General features: G+C 39.7%; 1 protein-coding gene across 5 annotated transcripts in view; it reads left to right on the forward strand.

Annotated features, from left to right (window-relative positions):
- The window catches only part of camsap2a (calmodulin regulated spectrin-associated protein family, member 2a), a 49,762-nt gene extending 31,714 nt beyond the window's left edge, over positions 1-18,048 (forward strand). For 4 of the 5 annotated variants that reach the window (XM_042417020.1, XM_042417022.1, XM_042417023.1 and 1 more), the window contains 11 exons: positions 7,172-7,268; positions 7,468-7,564; positions 7,743-7,774; positions 8,042-8,111; positions 8,357-10,493; positions 11,517-11,653; positions 12,067-12,290; positions 12,972-13,068; positions 15,093-15,208; positions 15,739-15,857; positions 16,741-18,048. In XM_042417020.1, coding sequence (XP_042272954.1) covers positions 7,172-7,268; positions 7,468-7,564; positions 7,743-7,774; positions 8,042-8,111; positions 8,357-10,493; positions 11,517-11,653; positions 12,067-12,290; positions 12,972-13,068; positions 15,093-15,208; positions 15,739-15,857; positions 16,741-17,046 — 3,432 coding nt within the window. In that variant the 3' untranslated portion in view covers positions 17,047-18,048. The remainder of the gene's footprint in view (positions 1-7,171; positions 7,269-7,467; positions 7,565-7,742; positions 7,775-8,041; positions 8,112-8,356; positions 10,494-11,516; positions 11,654-12,066; positions 12,291-12,971; positions 13,069-15,092; positions 15,209-15,738; positions 15,858-16,740) is intronic. The other variant, XM_042417021.1, reaches the window with a different exon arrangement.
- Positions 18,049-19,793: the final 1,745 nt, after the last annotated feature.

A 19,793-nucleotide genomic window follows, 5' to 3' on the forward strand; every position in this document is an offset into this window, starting at 1 on the left:
GGCCAGTGTGGTGAGTCATGCTGTGGAAAAAACCATTCAATCCAAATGTGTCTTTACCAACCGCAAGCCCGGAGAGCTGGACTCACCCTGCTCTGCTAACATGTCGGCATGGGTTGTTTCATTCTTTTCTCACACACACATTTTCCTTCTTAATTTCCTCTTGTTTTCTTTTCTTTATTTCCTTTTCCAGTTTCCTTTTCTTACTTTCTCACCCTTTTCTTTGGTTGTTTTATTATTTCATATTTTCTTTCTTTTCTTCTACCTGTAATCCATTCATTAATTCTTCATTCATTTTCTGTTTTTGTTTGTTCAATCTGTTACTCTGACTGTGATTTTCTTTTGGGGGGGGGGGTTGTTATTTCTTTTCTGTCATACTTTATCCTTCAGTTATTGTCTTTCTTTCTCTCACAGACTTACCTTCTCACCTGTCCTCTGTTCATTCACACACCTCTCTTCTAATGTCCATGTAATGTCTAAACACTGTATTTTAAACTTACTCCATGCCCTACTTGTCTTTCTTCTACTATATAGATCAAGTAAGATCAGCCAAGCGTCTGATAAAAATATCACAAGGTGACAATATTAAATTAGAAAGTTGTATTGTTTTCAATATAGCAGGAAGAGATGATGGATGAATGTGTTAAATGTTGCATTTAAGGTAAATAAATTGTCACATTTAGTATAAAACATTACTGCAGCTACAATAAAGACAGAATCTGCTGTTTTACAGGGAAAGACTGCTTCTCATAACATTGTTCGTTACCACATTCCTTTGTAATTTCTGCTTCATGTTGTCTTATTTGGTCAGAGCCACTACTGACTTTTAACAGCTCTTACTTATCTATTACCTTGTACTTCTCTCATCCTATTCTTCTCGCTTTTCAAACCCAGTTTTGTGACACATGGATTTATGGGAAAAGGAGTCTTCATTTTGAGAAACATGAAATAATTTGCGTGGGCGTGCATGACTAATAATATAATGTGTTTCTGTAAAAGATCTATGTAGGCTCTAAAACATATCTTTCTAGTTGTTTTCCTCTTTAGTTCATATATTTTTGTCAGGGCAGAAAACCTTTTCATCAAATAGCCACAATAGCTACTGGAGCCCATAATTCCCACAACATCCCAAAACAGCCACTCTCACTATTCTTCCACACAAAAGGCACAGTGACCACCACAAACACAATGTACCGCTTCTTGTGTGGTGGTTTGATGTAACCGTCTCTCTCTCTGCTGTCTCTTTTTGTTGGTTGCTGGTGTGTCCCTCTCGGTATGTTTTGCCTGAGAGCTATATATGCATATGCAGTTAAAAAAAAAAAAAAAAAAAAGTTGATCTGTCTGGGTGAGTTTGACTTTGCCTTAACTGTCACTTCAGCATGTCCTCTGAGGCAGGACTGTTGTTATCAGCACAGCCAGAACACAAGTCCCTGAAAAGACAAACGTCAGTAGACTGTTCAAACTGACTGACTGTGCAGTTGTAGCTGTCCTTACTTCCTGCTGTTGAGAGCATTTTACGCAGACTAAATAAAACGAGCTGAAGAGAACAGATGGATTTTCTGGACACTGATAAGAAGATATCAGTAATAACAATGGAAATAATTATATTATTGCTAATGCAAATCATATTTTCTCACGATTTTCATCTGACACACCATGTAGCCCAAAGCACACACACACATCAACTAACACACGACATGAAAATTATAATAATCGAGCCGTGCATACCAGCCAATAGCAGTATTTTGCTGACACTGATTTCACGAGGGATAAAAAAAAAAAAAAAAAAACGCTCCCAGCAGGGTGGAGTTATTGCCTGAGAGCAGCAGTGCAGCCAGAACTGCACACAGAATCAGTTAGATTCAGTAACCTTGACCCAGTTTCCAGGCAGTTCCACCCTCAGTAGCTGTACGTCGTGGCCCATCGTACTAATGGAGACCTTATTATAGTGATGGAGCTGAGACATTACAGGGGGAGGGAAGCGGGAGAGGTGTTGATGTGGGAGAAAAATGGAAACGGGAGAGAAGAGACGAGGAGGAGTGATAACACCTGAACCAATAGATGTTTGAAACGGGTAGAGAGGAGATGGAAGAGACTGAGATGGGGGGGGGGGGGGGGGGGGGGGGGGGGAGAAAGTGGGTCGACATCTTTTGGGAACATGATGACATGTCACGACATGTCTGTCACTGAAATATACACACGGGCTCGCACCATGACTACATTCACACATAGCTAAAAAAAAAAAAAAAAGTATAGTAGTGCTAATCTTTCCATCAGATGTGATTTAGATCTGATGATTTCCATTGAGAATAGAACATAAAACCATATGGAGTCACATCTCTAAAGCATGATTGAACCACATGGATCATTTGCACAAATTAACCAACATACACCCTTGTGTGTTCATTTGGGCTGCAACTGATGATTATTTTCATTATCAATTATTTTACCAATTACTTGATAAAATGTCTTTTCTCTAAATCATCAGTATCATTTCCCAGAGATTAAAGTAACATCTCATTTTGTCTGAATGAAGAAGAATCTAAAAAAAAAATCAATTTACTATCATATACGACAAGGAAAAGTAACAAATCCCCACATTTTTGCTTGAAATATGACTGGTAATTAATCAATTATCAAAATAGTTGGCAATTAATTTCTAGTGTATCAACAAATCAAAAAATGTACTCATTGTTTCAGCTCTAATTTCAATACATAAGTTGATAAGGGTTGCTTGGTTGTATAAATAAGTACATCTTATATCATTCACATAAGACAAAAGCCAAAAATTTGAGTGTTTGGCTGAGCAGCATTAACATGGAGGACATAAAGACACAATAATAAAAAAGAAAGACAAAACCTGCCAAGTTCAGTTAAATATGATGAGGGCTAGAGCGTAGCTGCTGTGGGTTAGATACTTTAATAGATATTATCAGTCATCCAAAGAAATCGGACACAGTATATGCAGAAAATTGGAATAGAGCATGCAAGCCTCAGCGTGAACATTTGACAGAGTTTCCTCATGTCCACACACACACACACACACACACACACACACTGGTCTGTCTGGCATCTCCATCACAGACTCAAATGTGCTCCTTTGTTGCTGAATATATGAACTAAACACAACACTAAACCCACCAGAGTTAGAGATCTGTTCCCTCCGCTCATGTATCAAAGCACTGGAAGCCTCCATATAACACATTTTTGTATGTTTGGTGTAGATGGTATCAGTCCACATTATGTTCAGTATGCCTCTATAAGAGACAATAGACTAGCCTTCATTACACAACCCCCACAGTCATAGAATACATACATTACCAACAGCTAGTCATTCCTAATGGACACCAGACTAGTAAATCATGTCAACCCACTCCCATTTACTGGCCCCTCATTTAATTAATTCACAGCCCATCTAAATTACCATCTGTGGATCCAAGAAGGAGAAATTAAATTCATCAGCTTTGGGTTTTAGCCAGCATTTGCTCCTTCTATACCAGGAGGTTTTATAGCAGCAGACATCCTGAGGTTGCCCTGAGGAAGGCAATTACCACACTTACAGTAATTCATAAGCTGCCTCTCCGACATGGTTCTCAGTTAGTCAATCATTTGTCTACCAGTGATGAAGGATGTTTGTTCCTCTATGAGGTTACAACTGACAATAACTGGCACACAGTTTTACAAATGAACTAATTCCAAAAAATGAATAATAGTTTGTAAGGTTTGTGACTATATTAAACACAAACTGGGTACTAATTTGACAATATTGGATTACATTACATGTGAAACATCAGCTGACATACCCAGAGTCACTAATGTGAGTGTTGTAGTAGAATAAACTTCACTTCCTAGAGTCACGTGAAGTACCAGCACTAATTGTTTTTTTCAGTGTTGTGACACCAATATCAAGTTCTTAACTCTTAAAGGTGCAGTGTGTAGAATTTAGTGGCATCTAGCAGAACGGACTTGGCAGAAAAGTATGTTTTAATTAGTGTATAATCACCTGAAAACAAGAACCATTGTGTTTTCGTTACCTTAGGATGAGCCCTTCATATCTACGTAGGGGGCAGGTCCTCTTCCAGGGAGCCGACCATGTTGTACCGCCATCTTTCTACAGTAGCCCCGAACAGACAAACCAAACACCGGCTCTAGAGAGGGCCTTTTGCATTTTTTGTGAGTTTTGCAGCCACTGTAGGTTCTCCTACACATTTTTCAGATAGCTGCAATCTGCAACCTCACCGCTAGATGCCACTAAATCCTACACACTGGTCCTTTAAGTTTTGGTGTCTCAGATGTGTGTTTGGGCACTTTTAGAAATCTGAGTTGATTTTTAAGGTCATCCTTTTTAAGATTTTTTTGACATATTCGCAACAGCAGCCACACATTTCACAGCGGCCAAGACAGGCCAGCCTGATAAACTTGGCAGTAAATCAAGAGAGGGGGTTTTCCAGATTGGGCTGAGTCTGTCTGGCGGACTGCTGGACCTAGATCCTTTAATCAACCCTCTGGCCCAATGATTATCAACATTAATGCCCTGTGAATGTTCAGTGTGTGTGTATACCCAGGGCTTGCATCTTGCTGTGTTGGGTAACTTAATTTGTAGGGTGTGTGTGTGCGTGTGCGTGTGTGTGACCTGCTGTGTGCATTTGTAGCATATAAGTATGCACACAACCATGCTAGCACATTTGAATGTAACACCACTAATGTGTGAATGTGTGCATGTGTTGTGCAGGACAGGAGGAGGGTGAAGGGGGGGGCAATTTGTGCCCATCCCTGCAGAGTGGATTAGCTCCTCCACCCCACCTCCCTCAACCCCAAGCTCTGTTCCAGTAATCACCAATCAGGTCCCTGTTTTCATCCTGAGAATGACATACACTCAAATCTCCAAACAGACAGATCTGGCAACACTGCAGACCTGGCAGCCCACGAGGTAGTAAAGCCAGTCAGTGAGGAAATAGGCGCAGTGGTCGGTTGTTTGGGCATCTGTGTGTGTGTGTGTGTGTGTGTGCGTGACTGCTGACTGGTGGTATTAAGCGATAACACTCACACCTGGTATGTCAGTAGTAGTCAGATGGACAGATGGGATGAGCGGAGTCAGGTTGGGTTGTTGCCACCAATCTGGGCTGTACGGTCGACAAGAGATCTTCCTTTCTTTCTTTTTCTTCTTCTTATTCCATTCTTTTTCTTCTTCTGTTCATCTTAAAACACAGAGGAATGCTTCATATGCTAAACACACCTAAAGGTAACTAGCACTTTGCTGTTTGACTTGTTTTTTGTTAGTATTTCTATGCAAAGAAGTCATTTAATCCCAGCATGATAAAAAGGGTAAATGTATTTGTTGAAATCATAGGTTGAAACTGATAGGGGAAAACATTTACAGCTGTTGTAAGCAACTGTTCAGTTTGCATGTAAGGATGATAATTAGATATTTATTCTGGCTTTACTTTCTCAACTACTTTGGTAATCATGCACTCCTGCTTCTCACACCTAAATTCTGCCATAGCCGACACACCCTTTTAGACTTTTGCAGTTCTGTGTTCTAGCAAACACAAAAAGGGGTCCAAAAAAATGTAAAATGCTGCAGTAACACCTAAGGGAGAACAGTTTTACTACTATTAATGGTCTCTGCCCCTCCCGGTGTGCTACTTGGCTGCAGTCGGTGGGGGGTCTAGGCAGTATGTTTGGTGTGCGTGTACTGGTGTGTGCTTGGGAGAGCGAAATGTTGCTGATGAAGTGAATCTGGTATCTTTAGAGCAGAGCCATGCAGCATTGTCTTTGTCTGGAGACCATTGACTGAGGGTGGGGAGGGAGTGTGTTTCCTCAAGGTCGTTCCTGCTTCGCTACACCCGTTTTGCATATGTATGTGTGCGCACGTGTGCATCTGTGAATGAGTGCCGGCATCTTTGCTGCAAAAACTGTACAATTTAGTCTGATTAGTAATCAAGTATTCATTCTTGAAAGTGGGAAAAAAAATCTGACTGAGCTGAATTGAGTTTTCTATGCAGAATAGCTGAATCTGATTATTCTGCTTTGTTTCAATACACTTTGTTAAAACAAAATAAGCTACACTCTTGATGGCAGAAAATTGGTTTAATTAAAAAAAATGTATTTGGACTGAATATGAGGCTGAATGGATGTATTTTTTACAGTGTTGGCAAAAAGTGTAATCTGCAAAAGGAAATCTGCCAGCCATGCAGGTTCAGCCATGTGGTGTTTTTTGACTATTTGGGTCTGTTGAAGGCTACATATTGTAACTCTTACTGATGCATTATAGTCTTTCACAGTCTGCATATTTTTCTTTTGTTATTAGAAGAAAAACAACAGTGCTTGAAAGAAAATGTAATACTGGATGAGATTATTTTGTAAAATAGATATTTTTGCAGTGCAGTGTCCTCAAGCTGTTTGACCTTCCACTGTATTTTGATCTGATTCAGACATGGACACAACCTGGCACAGCAGTGGCCAGAAATCCCTCCAACATTTCCCACCCTGTCTAATTCATGTTGGCTGGTGAACTGCATGCTGGTGGTTGAGAACAGAAATAAATAACTGACCTCTATTTTATAAATTAGGTTAATGCCTTATTCACTCGATCCTCTCTGCTAACACAGGTACTATTGACTTTATTATGTGAGAGCAATATTAGCTTATTCAGCAGGTGAAAAGCCATGATGTTGGTTACACTTTCGTAGCTAACACATACACTGTTTTAGTGTGAAAGGTTCTTAAGGCTCTGGCTCTGAAATAAGTCAGGAAAGTGACACTTTCATTCAACTTGAACCTCAATCTTTCTTGGAAAGTGCTTTGCAGAAAACAAATATACAAATCCCTTGTACATTACTCTAGTGTAGGTTGAGCTATGAAGCATATTTTTCTTAGGAGGTTACTCTGTAAAATGGAGCAAGATTGGTGAATTATTTATACTCAGACTGGAGGATATAATTAATACTCATCACCCCAGGTTCTCTGTAAGTGCTAACAGAGACACCTGCTGGAGAAATATCTACAATGCAATTGTGTGGCAGGTGGGGTTGTGATTTTAGTGACACATAGGACACATATAATATTTGTTCCCTTCAATAGCCCTTTAAAGTACGGCATCATTTAGCCGAATGATTTAATGTCACCCAATCCTGTGTTTTTTAATCTTTGTCTTATTTGAATGTTTCTGCAGAATAACTACCTGGTGTTTATGGCAGAGCTGTTTTGGTGGTTTGAGGTGGTCAAGCCGTCTTTTGTGAAACCAAGAAGTTTGGACAATGAAAACACAGGTAAGTCTTTTTCTGATCTCACAATATCATTGAAAGAATTTGTGGAAGTGCAAGTAGTAAATTAAGCAAGTTGTAGACATAGGTGTGTTATATCTGAAATATGCACAAAGTAAAGCACTTATGGGAATAACTGATGTATAATGACATGTATCTATTGAGAAGCACAGACTGACAAGTTATCGTTTTTTTTTCACCTCAGAGCCCTCATCCTTGTTGAAGAATATGCCATCCATTCCCATCTCCAAGGCAACTAAGAGGAGCTTCATGGAAAGACCCCCTAGTCCTGAAAGACCCAGGTATGTTATTCCAAAATTTAAGAACATATCTCATCGAATCCATGGTACTAAATTATACTTAATAAGACCAGCTTCTACAGCAAAACCCTTATCTGAATAAATTAAGGCTTAATAAATTAAGACTAGGAATATATATTATGTATAACACGTCTTTAATTTTCTCTCTTTCACTTTCTAGTTTGCCTCTGCGACCCCAGCCTCGAAACACAGGTGATTTTTTTTTCTGACTTACTTTCTAAGTTTAGTGTCATAGAAGCTAATTCATTTTAGATATGCTGAGAAAAAAATGATTACAGTCTTATCTTCTTACATGTACATGTTGACAAATTGCATTATTAGAAAATATACCCAGATACACAGTACTTTACACCAAACCAAAATACTGGTTACATCAAAATATGATAATGTAAGACATGTAAGCAAAAAACATTGTTTAGATTCTTACTTTTCTTACTTCTTTACTTACATGTCATCCAGGAGATATCAAGAGGTCAACCTCAATGTCCTTTGTCGATGGCAACCTCGGTACCTGGCCCAAAGAGAAAAGGTTAGTAATACAGCAGTCCTCTCTCAGTGTTTCTTACCAAAAAATGTAATCTCTCATAGCATTCCTTGTCCTGTAGGGATTAGGACAAGCATATTGTATTTACTTCTTTACAATAAATAATAAAAATTAAATAAAACAAAATAAAATAATAAAATAAAATGAAAAATAAAAATAAAATTTGTTAGCAGTACAAATACATTTTGTTTTTGTTAGATTTTGTTACAGATTCTTGTCTCTTTTCTCAGGTCTGGGCCTTATGGAGTGTCTTTTGACATCCCCTTTGACAAAGAGGATTCTGCTCCTGGCCCTTTTTCCTCCACACGTGGTATGGTCAGGTCTGTCAGCACTGATGATGGTTCTGGTTTCAAAGTCCACCACCTGCCCCGTGGAATGAAGCGCAACTTGTCCTTCCAGCCAGTGAATGGCCAGAGCGTTGGCATTGAAGAGGAGGGTTGCCCAGACAGCCTAGCTGGTATGGGGCCTGAGAGGCGAGCCTTCCCCAATGGACATGGCAATGTCTTGGCAACAGCTCCCTCCATGGAAGAGGCCCTCCAGATCATCCACAGCCCTAGCAGGCCCCCAGTGGAAGGGATCAACAATGGCTTCTTCCTACACAGTCAGAGCCACGGGGCTGGTGTTGGTGGCTTGGAGCCGGTGTCAGAGGTGGACTCCAAAGGGCCTCTGAGCACCACAGACACCACAGAGGTGGACACTGGTATCCATATCCAAACAGAAGACATGTTGGATGAGGATTCCTCTCTGAAAGACTGCTCTGTGAACATGGACTTGGATATGGACACGCCAAGCCCTTGCCCAAGCAGTCAGAGCAAATCCCCCTCAGGAGTAAAGATGACCAGTTTCGCCGAACAGAAGATGAAGAAGATCAATCCATCAGCGCCGGACTCAGGAAGAGGCAGCAGCAGCTCCCTGAAGACTACTCCAGAGGGCTCCGAGTTTGGTCTCCCATTATCTGTCTCCTGGGCCCCAACCCCTGAGCACAGCCCCGTCCATCAACAAACCACACCAACCCTCACTGCTCAAGCATCACCCACACCTGTACAACTTCCACCCAATGACCCCGCTCAGGTCATGGCTACAGAGATGGTTCAGCTGAGGATGCGGCTGGAGGAGAAACGGAAAGCCATCGAAGCACAGAAGAAGAAAGTGGAGGCCGCTTTTACAAGGCATCGGCAAAAGATGGGTCACTCTGCGTTTCTCAATGTGGTAAAGAGGAAAGGCGATGGGGCTGCTAGTGGAGAGGAAGGAGGGAAAATTGAGGGAGAAGGCAAGGCTTTAAGCACAAGTCCTACCTTTAAATTTGGGAGGAGCAAGGCCGACACACCTGATGGGGCAGAGCAAAGCAGCACAAGCTCTTGTTGGCAAAAGTCACCTGGTGGAGGAGAGGAGGGTGGGCAAAGCCCTGCTCAGCTAACCGAGGTGGATCTTTCTGAGTATACACGTTCTATTGAGAAACTCAACCATTCCTTAGCGTTCCTTCAGACTGAGATGCAGCGACTTGCTCAGCAGCAAGAAGTGATCATGGCCATGAGGGAGCAACAGCATCAGCAGGCGTGGGTCATCCCTCCTCCACATACAAACCCTTCGCCACAAAAACATAGCCGAGCCGTTACTCGATCCTCAGGACCCTCTTCCCCCGCTGACTCCCCTCGTTCCACCCACCGCTCTCCAACCAGCATCAAACGCAAATCTGCCTCCTTCCACTCACGCAATCCCCGCGCCACTCGACCCAGTGAGCTCAAGCTGGCCCCCTACAATCGAGTCCTAACTGCTCCGCAATCTGTCGACAGTATCCCGAGACTACGGCGGTTTTCTCCCTGCCAGCCCTTGGCAAGTTCCTTTGTTTACATGGGGGAGAAACCAGCAGCCACAAATCCAGAGACAGTAGCCTCAGATGGAGATAAAAATAAAGAGACAGATTCACTCCTTTCCCCTGAGAGGGAGCTCACCAGTATATGTGTAGCCAACTCACCCCCCAGCTCACCCAAACTACAGAGCAAAAGAGAACAAACAGAAGTAGATTCAAATGCCAAAACCCAGGAAGTCAAAGCTGACAGCCAGTCCAAGACCACTGACATGGAAACAGACAGCCAGAAAGCTGCTCAGAAGCCAAGTGTAGATATCAAACCTACAGTAGAGTCGTCATTCCCTGAGGTTCTGTCTCACCCTGTGGTAGAGACCTTTACAGTGACACCGACAGAGATCCCTCCCCAGCCAGAAGTCAAAAGCAGCTTGATTGAGGTTCCGCTGTCAGTCGTGAAGCCTCTGGAGGACCTGGCATTTGATGATGGTCTGGAGATGGAGCAAGGTACCGTGGAAGGCCAGGATGAGGAACAGAAGATATGCCGTGGCTTCTTCTTCAAGGTAGGCTGTTGTTTCAGAAAATGTTTGTCACTTTACTACACAAAGAATAAGTGAAACTTTCATTAAATTCATTTCACACAAGACGTTTGCCTGAAAATGTATCTGCTGAGGTTTCTTTACCTTGAAAAGCAGTGATATTATTCTTAAAGACAGCAATTACACTTTTGAACCTGCGGCAGCCGTATTTGTTTTTCTTAGGAAACTGTCTTGTTCCTAACATGATGATGATGAAGCGCTCAGGAAACATGCTGGCTGAACATAGAATCAGCTTTCCATTTATGGTTTGTAAGATTGCTTGCTAGCTGTGGTCTGGGCTTCGATGTAGGTCATAAAACTGGAGCTGCTGTGAATAATTCAGGCACAGCTGTGGAAATGTGGGGTTGTAGAGGCATTGAATAGATTGTGAGGGTGGAGAACGAGGGATGAGCAAGGAACATTCACATTAAATAAAAGTCTAGATCAAATGGATTTGTATTGAATTAATCAGACTGGCAACAACTTAATTCAAATTAAAATTGTTCTTGCAATGGTAATATTTACAGTACATTCATACATATTCATGCAACTTACATTTTTTGCAGAGAGATATGGCCAAAACATATAAATTTATCCAGGAAAAAAAATCTTGTGGTTCTTTAGTACAACACAATAATATAGAAACTGAATAATAGAAGAGTCTAGAAAGAATACAGTGATACTTTTACAGGCCCAGAAAAAACACTCTACTACTGTGTTGCCTCTACCAGCATTTTTACCGTCCCATTTAATTATACAAACGGGAGATGACATTACACAATAACCGCTCAAAGTTTTGGATTTTCTCATTCATTACATAAAATTAGATTAGTAAAAAGTATTTAAGGATACAATAATGCCACTCAGCTCAGCTTCTTAATCTGTGTCACAACAGGTTTGTTAAATGAACAGCAGACACAAAACAGTAAAATACAGCAAAATGTTCGCTAAAAGTTATTGATTTTCATTCTGTGTGAGGTGGCTGACTTTGTTTCCTAAATGTTTAAGGCGGATGGAAAGGCTGAGGAGAACATGGCTCAGAAGAGGGCAGCACTGCTGGAGAAAAGGTTGAGGAGGGAGAAGGAGAGCCAGCAGAGGAAGATGCAGCTGGAAGCTGAGCTGGAGCAAAAGAAGGAGGAAGCTCGGTATGCTCACACATCTGCAAAAGTCCATACAAAGTTTCAGAGCACACAGATATAGGAACGCCATCTATCATATATCTTTGCTGTTTTTTCTAATGTGATGAAATAATTCCACTTGTTTTGACTGCAGTTAAATGAGGTTTTTTTTTTGGAAAAACATGTAAATATCTTAAAACAAGACATACAAATTAGATAATTCCACCACTATCAGGAAAATGACCCTTGACTCATGCTCTTAAATAAAGTAATTTTGTGGTAGAAGTAAGTGTAAGTGTTACTGGCATCGTGGGTATTTCCACATATCTTCCTAAAAAAAGATTTTAAAGAGGTCATGGCATGATATCTCATTGAATCTTTTGAAGTATTTCTTATCATTTCTCTTGCTGTCCTTCCATCCCTCTGTTCTGTCTCTTCAGATTAAAAGCAGAGGAGGAGCGTGTCAGGAAGGAGGAGGACAAGGCGAGAAAAGAGTTCATCAAGCAGGAGTACCTCAGGAGGAAGCAGCTGAAGCTGATGGAGGACATGGACACCGTCATTAAACCTCGACCAGCTGGTGGGGCTAAACAGAGGCGGGGCCGACCCAAGTCTATCCATCGCGATAGCATGGACTCCCCCAAAACCCCTGTCAGAGCTGCCACAGGTAACCATGGAGACGACCCTCACACAGAGAGGTCAAGGTCATCCCATCTGTCAAATCTGTCACACCTGCTGCCACTTTGCTTTGTGCCACTGCAACTTATCACATTCCTGACGTCTCCTCAAATAAGTTATTCTGGTTCTAATAACATCAAATTTAATTGTCTCGTTTGGTTAATTTGAGCTTTAAATTTGATGAATTAATTGAAATATTTGTATTGAGATATGCATAGATATTGGATGATATAGATTTTGGGTCATAGCGACACCACATGATCTGTCTAATAACTAACAGGAAATAATATCAATCAATAATATTTTTTGTGTTGTATCCGAAATCTATCAACCCCAAAATATAGAGCTTGAATTTTTAACATGTTGACATCCTGAAGGAGCAATGCAATACCACTGTGTGCATTTGTATGGATTGATGTGTACATTTTACTATGCATTTCATAAGGTGAATTAATTAATATTTATGCATGTATTATTCATCATGTCTACATAATTTAGTGTATGATACTGAATGTGAGAGTTCTTTTTTTTTTAGTCGTAGCACCGAGACTGCATTGCTCTGTGACAGGGTTGGCACAAAACACAGTGGACAGCCTGCTCATGTTGTCATTCGTGGTGTCGGTGTAACCATGTTGTCGTGCTGTGCCCCATCTCGTTATCTCACATCCAGGTTCACGCCAACGTGTCTTTTCAGTCTCCAGCTTGTCCCTAGCTTCCCTCAACTTGGGAGACAGCGATAGTGTTCACTCTGAGAAGAGAGCGCCAAGGTGAGATTTTTATAAGTCTTTAAGTGCTGGTGTAACCTGTGTAATTAGTGGAATGTGTTTAGTAAGACATTATGAAAAAGGTCAAAGATAGAAGTCCACAAAATCTTTTAAGTGAAAAAAAAAGCCTGCAATTATTTGGCATCTTGCTCATGTTGGGAGTAAATCAACATTTAACTTGGTTCATTTGTAATTACAGACAGAGTTACTAAGCCACAGTAAATGAACAAGAATGAACAGAAAATTAGTGCAGTACATTTCCTCTTGGGTTCAAATCGATGATGTCGCAGCAGGTGTTTTGCCTTCAACAGCTGTTGTAAAACTCCTGCTGAGATATTACTGATCAGGGTGTGACCAAACATGTAGCATGCTGGAGATGCTCATGTTTTAACACTATTAAAAGACTGTGTGACCCCTGAGAACATTGACAACTTTTGACTAATTTTGTGTCTTTAACATTTCATTGTTCATGTGCTATAATCCTTATACTTTCTTACATTTTTGTCTTTTAAAAGCCAAACTGTCCAGACTAACTCCAGTCAACAGTTCTAACATTTTGTCCTGTATTCTTCCTATTTTCCTTCTTTTACTACTTTCTTTCCTGTTGTTTCACACATGTCAGAAGTGCTAGTTTAGCCGCTGGCAGTCTCTTCTACTTTCTGAGCTCTCCTAAACTGAGAAGGAGAAGGTTAGTTTCTGCTTGGCAGTAAAATCTTAAGGCGCTTCATGCTGTTCCAGGCACAATCCTGCACTGAAACCCTGTCCCCACACTGGGTTTTATTATGGATTGATCAAGCACTTAAAGGAGAAACAACACATTTTTTCTTTTGTTTCTAAAGACGCTCAAGACTAACTTGAGAGTACTAGTCTAATGCTACGCTTTTAGCAGCATCACCATCACCAAACAATTTATTTTTCCACTAACCCTCATGCTGTGTCTTCCTCACCAATTCTCTTCACCAACACTCCTGATCTGGCTTTTTTACACCCAGTAGAACATCACAGTGAATGAATAAGCTTTGTTCAGAGCAATTCTGTAGAGTACATCCTGCATACTATAAAACAACCATCTTAATAAGTCATTTAACCCTACATTGTGTCTTCAAATCTGCCCATAACATAAGTGACATCTTGAAACAAGTAGAGATATCCATCTTATTCAAGATACTAGTTACTTGGTGTCAGTTGTTCTCAAAACATGTGAAGATACATTGGATCCATATTTGATTTTCATATCTTGTTGCCAGATTTGAGCCTTTTTGGAGCAATAAAAAGAATGCTTAAGTGACTTGTTAATTCGGAGAGTTTTGCACATGTACAAAATGCACTACAAGTACATTTGAGCAAAATTTGGCTTTAGTTGCTCTTACAGTACATTTTCCCTGCTCATCCACTTTTCACATATTTTTTTAGGTGAAAAAGTTTGTTTTGCAAATGCATTACACTGTAATTACTGTGGAATAAGGAGTATTATAAATATTATTGTTTATTACAGCACCAAAGTATACCAGTTACACATAAAGTAGTACCAGTCCAAAGAGCAACTAAATGCCAAGTGCTGCACTATAATTTATTGACCTATTTATCGACCCTAAATGCACCAGACTGCTTCACATCACTGCACTCACTGCCTGTGCTTGCAAGCTTTGCTGCTTTACTACTTACTGCAAGGATGTAGTATGACAAGCCCACTTAAAATCCTTGCTGTTGATGATCACATGAATTATTTGAGTGTGCTTTGTACTGTGTGCTGAAATAGTGCGCACACTTTCCTCCAAAAGTAACTGATAAATCTATGCAAACAAGATGTAGACAGAGTGGGGAAAATGACACCAGCCACCTTGCAATGGCTGCTAGGATACATTTTTGAAGATGGCTCTGTATTTCAAAATATCTAGTTGGCTTGTATATTAGTACAGTAGTTTATTGCCCTGCTTACAGTATAATTTGCTGAATTTGAAGGAGCAGCACCAATGCACATGGGTGATGTAATACTCTATATGTGTGTCCATGTGTGTATTTTCTAGGCCAGATTCTGCAGATGGCTTCCTGTCCCCAAGTCGCTCCAGCAGCAGGAATGGAGAAAAGGACTGGGAAAACGGATCCACAACCTCCTCCGTTACATCCAACACAGAGTACACTGGTAGGTCAGCTCAATACATCTCCTCTATGGTAGTGATTTGTATTTGTTAAACTAGCAGACATTATACTATTATAAAGATGCTAAAAGCTAACATTAACTAATGTTAGGGAATAACATGATAGACCTTAAGTTCTTATTTTACGTTGAGTTTAATTAAGATCTTCTTCTGTAATTTTTGTCTCTAGCTCAGCTGATATTGTAATACTGTAGGACTGTTTAGATTTTTATCTTTTTAACATTGTATTTTGTTTTTTGTCCAAAGTTGAGTTATCCTTTTTCCTCACTGTCTTCATGGTGGGATTGAATTGTTTCCTGCTGTGTGAGCAATTATTTCTCCTTTGAATGCTGCATCAAATTACTTTGATAGACTACTTAATAACATATGAATACGCTACCAGTAGACCATCTTCATAAATGATTTATCAAAAGTAAGATTAAAAATAGGATGGGAAGTATTTTCTTTGACACGAGTGGAGTGGTTGCTATGACAACAGTCCCGTCCTGATGATCTCTCCTCTGTGCTCATTCAGGACCGAAGTTGTACAAGGAGCCCAGTGCCAAATCTAACAAGCACATCATCCAGAACGCCCTCTCCCACTGCTGCCTCGCTGGCAAGGTTAATGAGGGGCAAAAGAACAAGATCCTGGAGGTAACAACATTTTTGTCTTGGTTAATTCACTGGAGGGATGAGGGATGTCTTTACTGATGGGGCATACCATATACCTTCAACATCATGGCTTTATGTCTGACATGGAATCTCTTCCTACCTCTCCTATTGTTTTTTTATTGGTTTAAAATACAGGTACAGTACATAGACCTCCAAAAAAGCATATATGAGGTTAATTTCATTCCTTATTATTTTGAGGACAAAAATCATAGAGCATGAGTAGGACAGCAGTAGTCCAAAAAAACACCAAAAAAATCTCAATAGTATGGCCTTAATTATTTTTTTTTTCTTATGCGAATGCATTTCTGCAAAAAAGACTTCATCTCAGCACATTAAGAGTGGCATTATTAAATCAAAAGTCAACAAACTTTCTTTTTGAATAATAATACATGATCTGATAAGCCGAATAATACACAATCATAAGATTTCTTTTCATTGCTATGCCGATGATGCGCAACTTTATCTGTCTATAAAACCAGGAGCCACCAGCAGTCTGACTTCCTTTAAGAAGTGTCTAACGGATATCAAATGTTGGATGTCTAATAACTTCCTCCAAATCAATGAAGAGAAATCTGAAATCATCCTATTCAGGTCATTAAACACATTAGATTTTAATGATACATTTGTGAATCTGGCCACCTCTGTCAAGCCTAGTGCCAGAAATTTAGAGTGATCATTGATTCCATTGATTATCATGTCAATAAGGTAATTCAGTCCTGTTTTTATCAACTTTGAATTGTTTCAAAAAATCAGATCATTTCTATCATTCTCTGACTTGGAGAAAGTTATTCATGCTTTAACTTTCTCAAGAATTGATTATTGTAATATCCATATCCAATGAGATTTTCTCCCTTCACTTTAACAGGAAATGGAGAAGTCAGAAGCCAACAACTTCTTGGTTTTGTTCAGAGATACCGGCTGCCAGTTCCGCTCGCTCTACACTTACTGCCCTGAGACAGAGGAGATCAACAAGCTGGCAGGCATTGGCCCCAAGAGCATCACACGTAAGATGATCGACGGCCTCTACAAGTACAACTCGGACAAGAAGCAGTTCAGTCAGATACCAGCGAAGACCATGTCGGCCAGCGTGGACGCAGTGACGATCCATAGCCATCTCTGGCAAACCAAGAAGCCAGCCACCCCTAAAAAAGTAGTGCCTGCCCAGTCATAATGGAACTTGATACTCCAAACATCACCATCCCCCACCCCTCTAATGGAACACACCCATTTCAATTTGCACTTCACTGTATATATCCATGAAGATTCAAACACCTGCAATGCCAGTTAGATGAATGCATATTTGTCTTTTTTTGTTGTTTGTTTTTCCTCTCATCGCATTCCTGTCCATGTTTTTCCTACTTACTCTGGACTGGACAAGATAGGACTCAAAGATTATGAACAACTGGAATGTATGCCACTGTTGAAAAATTATGTAAATGCTTATCACTTATGTGTTTTGTAGAGATTACCATGTTTGAGTCAGTTTATGAAGGCATGTGTGAGTGTTGTTTTTGTTTCCTATGTGCCAAACGTCAAAAAAGAGACAGTATGAATGCTAGGACATTTTACTCAGTACACTGAAGCACTGAATGTTTATAATTCATGTACAGATTGATTTTAGTTTGCATTTTCCTGTTGATGTGTGGCCTTATGTGCGTTTTGTTTTAGCGTGTGATTGCAATGAGTTGATTGTAAAGCAGCGTATACGGAGGCTTTTTTTTTTGTATTTGGAAGAACACTTTTTTTCTTCATCTCTGTGGGTAAAACAGTTTGTATATTAAGGTATGTAAAACTACAAAGGGCCAAAAAACTAATTGCATACAGCTAGTGTTAGCCACACAGTACATGTGTGTTCAACTCGACAAAGCCAAGCGGTTTCAGCTTTTTCAGAACCCTTTTTGAGAAAGTGATTTGTAAAGAATGCAGGACGTTACTCTAGATCACTGGTTCTCAACCTGTGGGTCAGGAAAACTGTAGAGAATCTGAGCTATAATGTATGATGTGTGAACAAGATATTTCTAAAATACAAATATGCTGTCATGTTTGTCATTGTGATAAATTCCTTTTTCTTGTGATATACATAAGTAGTTGCAACCTCAAGACTTATTCCAATAATTAAATGAAAATAATGGACAATGAAAATAAAAGTCATTCCTGTGTGGTCAGAGTTAAACCTGTTTGTTTACAAGTATGAATCGCTTCAGTTTTGGCTGTTGATAGCCAAAAAGGTTGAGAACCAGTGTTGTAGATTCCTTTGCTGCTGGTTCACAGCAGGTTTGTGAACAATAAAACAGCTCAGTATTATTTCTGTTTCATTTTGAATTGCTGCCTACTGCACTATGTAGGGTATTTGCAGTATATAATAATGTATAATCACGCTCTCACCCACCACTATCAGGAATATGACTGAAATCATATGAAGACATAATGACACCTAAGAAGTATTTCTATTTATGTCAGTATCAGGATTTAAAATCTGTGTATTAGTACTTTCTTGACAATTTTAGATTAACACTCATCTTAACAATGTCAGAACTCACAAAACTGTAATGTGCTTTTGGTAAAAGCGTCCACCAAGCACCAAATGTAAACATAGTGCACATGCAAAGTTTAGATTCCCAATAGGCTAAAAATCTCATGGTTGCATCTCAGCAAGTATTGCTATTATAACTAAACATTATCTGAAGAGCGTGTGTTAGTAGCCCTTAAATGCAACATGTCCTACATAGGCCAGAAATTATTTTGTTAGATTTCCTTTTTTTTTAACTTTAAGGAACATTCATTTTGCAAAATAATGCATGGCAGAACGAGGAAGATCCTTGTTGCTGCATACGGGTAGAGACTCACCACAGGGTTTCATTGGTGTCAGTATCATATTCCTTTTGCCACCGGATGTCTGAGTAAGACCATTTGCAGGTTCTCCAACAAAAACAAATCTGCTAACATGGTGCTTTGTTGTCAACTAGGGGGATAATTTAAGACCAAAAGAGAGCATGTACATGTCTTTGAAAATGTAATCTAGTATGACAGAGTAAATAAGTGTTTCTCTGTTGTTTATTGAAAAGGATCTGACCACAGAAAGCTCTGTCTGCCTGCTTTTGGCTGTTTAAGGCCAAGGTAAATGATTATTTAAACTGTAATGATATTGTACAGTGTGTTCATGTGAGCTCATACCTATTCACTATGATGACCTTGTTTTGTTTGTCAGACGCTGTGCTGTCATTCAACATATTGCTGAACATGTAGTTTCATTTTTGTTTCTTTTTTTTTTTCTTTTTTGCATTTAATAAAACTAAGCATGGCCTCAGCATTTATGTGGTGTTGATTGTGAAAACACGTCCTTATTTAAGAGTGGGAAAGGATATGTCAACAAGGAGAGACCATCTGTAAGAAAGAAGAAGAGGTAATAATATTTATGTTCTTTATATAGTTTTGATTCATAGAAATTATTGAGGAAATATAAGGATGATCATGGCAGTTGACATGATTATGAATTGATTTTAATTGTTATGGGGTGGCACATGAACCTTTAACCCTGCAACATCTTCTAGAAATATTAGTCTTATTTATTTATATCTGTAATTATTCTTTTTACCAGTTCACAGTAGACATATTGGTAGTCAATTAATATCATGGCTTTTGTGTGAGACGGGTAAATAAAAAATGCCCTTATTGAGATCAAGAAAATTGCAAGAAACCCAGCACTTATTTTGGCAAAGCAATCTCTAAGAGTAATGACTTGAGGCTATTTATATCACAATTATGTACAATTATGCAACATCCACATAAAAATGATACTATATCCTAACAACAGAGCAGGACCCAAAATTGACCCTTGTGGTACACCACGGTTGAAGTTAGCAGATATGAACCTACCTACTGCAAGGTAAACTGATCAGAAAGATCTAAAATTGTTAA

This window comes from Thunnus maccoyii, chromosome 7 (assembly GCF_910596095.1).
Source record: "Thunnus maccoyii chromosome 7, fThuMac1.1, whole genome shotgun sequence".
Taxonomy (NCBI): domain Eukaryota; kingdom Metazoa; phylum Chordata; class Actinopteri; order Scombriformes; family Scombridae; genus Thunnus; species Thunnus maccoyii.